This window comes from Nestor notabilis, unplaced genomic scaffold (genome assembly GCF_000696875.1).
Source record: "Nestor notabilis isolate BGI_N333 unplaced genomic scaffold, ASM69687v1 scaffold15880, whole genome shotgun sequence".
NCBI lineage: Eukaryota > Metazoa > Chordata > Aves > Psittaciformes > Psittacidae > Nestor > Nestor notabilis.
In genome coordinates, this window is record NW_009909826.1 from 1 (window position 1) to 2270 (window position 2270).

The 2270-nt window shown below is 34.1% G+C and overlaps 1 protein-coding gene across 1 annotated transcript in view; it reads right to left on the reverse strand.

Moving 5' to 3' along the window:
- Positions 1-976: 976 nt before the first annotated feature.
- The window catches only part of TXNDC11 (thioredoxin domain containing 11), a gene marked incomplete at its 5' end in the record, with an annotated part of 22805 nt that continues 21511 nt past the window's right edge, over positions 977-2270 (reverse strand). The window contains one exon of the mRNA XM_010023188.1: positions 977-1061. Coding sequence (XP_010021490.1) covers positions 977-1061 — 85 coding nt within the window. The remainder of the gene's footprint in view (positions 1062-2270) is intronic.

Consider the following 2270-nt stretch of genomic DNA (forward strand, 5'->3'; position numbering starts at 1 on the left):
TTCCAACCCTAACTGTTCTAGGATTCTATGATTACTGTTAAAAACAATCAGTCAATAGAACACTAATGACAATTAAAGTATCTCTGCTATTTCAACAAAAAAATCTTAGAACTTTGAAAAAAATATATCTATGCCCAAATGAAACAGTGAAGAAGTAAGTATTGTTTTAAGAAAAAAGGTATTTCAATAACCATAGTGTTGGTTTACACTGGAAGTTCTTCCATGACTTTGCATAAGCCCTCCTTTAGTACTCAGATTCTCTACTTTTCAAAGTAAAAAATTTGTCTTAAAAAAACAAAATGAAAAACCAACGACAAAAACCAAAACAAAAAACCCACGTAACAATCTATCTCCTCTCCCTGTCACGTCAGGATTGTTAGTTTTTGTTCTCTTAAACAAGACCAAGCTTGACCTGGCTTACTTACTCTTCATCTGTGCTTATTTTTTATTTCTCTTCATTAACTACTGCAAGCAAATCCTTGCATTTTACTGCAAGAATCCATTATAATATTATCTGAGATCTCTCTTAGTTTAGCCAATTAGAAGCGATTAGATACAAGTAGCACTAGAGCTACGTTGTACCATCACCTACATCATTTCTCCCTTTTCCCCCCGCTCCTGTAGTTACTCACAAATTTATTTGGATCATGCCAAGCTAATAATTTGAAATACAACCAAATAATACCAAAAATTAACTGAGGAGGAAGATTAAGAATGGTGCTGTCCATAAAGACAGACTTACAAACAACTGAATTATGACATTTGGCAAGAACATTCACTATCTGCACACCATCAGCTATCCATGTCTGTTAGCTTGGTGGGGTTCTTTGTTTTTTAAATTAGAATATGCATAAAGTAAGACAGTGTATATGGAAATGAATTTGTTTGGCTTTTTTCTCTATTAAAACATGTAACCAGGTAATTATTACAACTTAGTAAAATGAAAGTTAGAAACCCAAAGGGAAAAAGAGTTATATTACCTCCGATGAGGAAAAAATAAAATGGTTGGAAGACGGTCTGTCATAAATTCCCATGGAAGGTCATTTCGAGTGATATCAATTCTGTTAAGAAAAGACAACACGCTGATTAAGAGAACCGTCAGATGAACAATCTGTATTTTCTTGTAAAACGCCATTTTAGGGGTTGGCAAGAAGGAAATGCAAATCTGTGAAAGGAAGTCCAAATGTCAAAAGAATTGCGCGTATGAGTCAGCAAAATTAATTACTGATATTCAAGAGGATGGATCTCAGTTAAACTAATAGCTGTGGTGGGGAGTTTTCTAGGAAAAATGTGTACAGTATTCCAACTGCTCTCACTCAGCAATTAAACTGCACATCACTCATCATGCACACATCTTCACTGTGTACCCATCTTCCTTCTCTGAAACAGACAGACCTGCCTAATAGTTTCAACATGAAACTGAAGTTTTATCTATTCATTGTTCCTCAACCCCAACTCTATGAATATTTTCCCTTCAAGTAGTTCTGGGAGTAAATTATTTTGCTTCTTCCAAGGACAAGCATATTCTTAAAGGCACAATTTCTTTCTAAAGGAACATAAGATTTTGCGAAGGAAACACTTGTTCAATTACTTGTTATGTTTTTCTCTGCATTTGTTTGATTAAAAATAAAATTCTTATTAATTACAACAATTTTATTACAGAAAAATCATAGGTGATATACATCAGCAATACTACAATAAAAATGATGGAACAAATGAGAGAACTTCAATGTCAGAAAAGAGAATGGGTGTAGGTTTGAGAATAGCATTACACCTGTGGGAATAAAGCTGCAATTATAAACAGGTAATAATGCCAGATTTTTAATTGCATTTTTTCCTTATACATCTCACTCTGCCTTCCAGAGTAAGTTCAGTCAAAAATGAAACAAGGATGCAGTCAGAGCAGATGTTGTAAGTATTGATGTATTATCAAATACATGAACAAGAATGTCTGGGTTGCACTGAAACATTAAAAGCCTTGTCAATGGCGAACAAAGATATGGTGGTTTTTTGTTTATACAAAAATATATTTTAATATATATAATATATAAAAATATAGAGATGCATACAGAGATAGAAATATATTTATATGTCTATATACTGGATTTGGCTGGGATAATTTTCTCCATAGTAGCTTGTATGGTGCCATGTTTTAGGTTTATGATGATGATTATCAGTCTTCCCTGTTTCTCACTCTACCCCCTAGATACCAGTGTGTATCTACAGTGGATACTCCGGGGGCTGGGGACACAACCAGGCAGGTGGCCTGA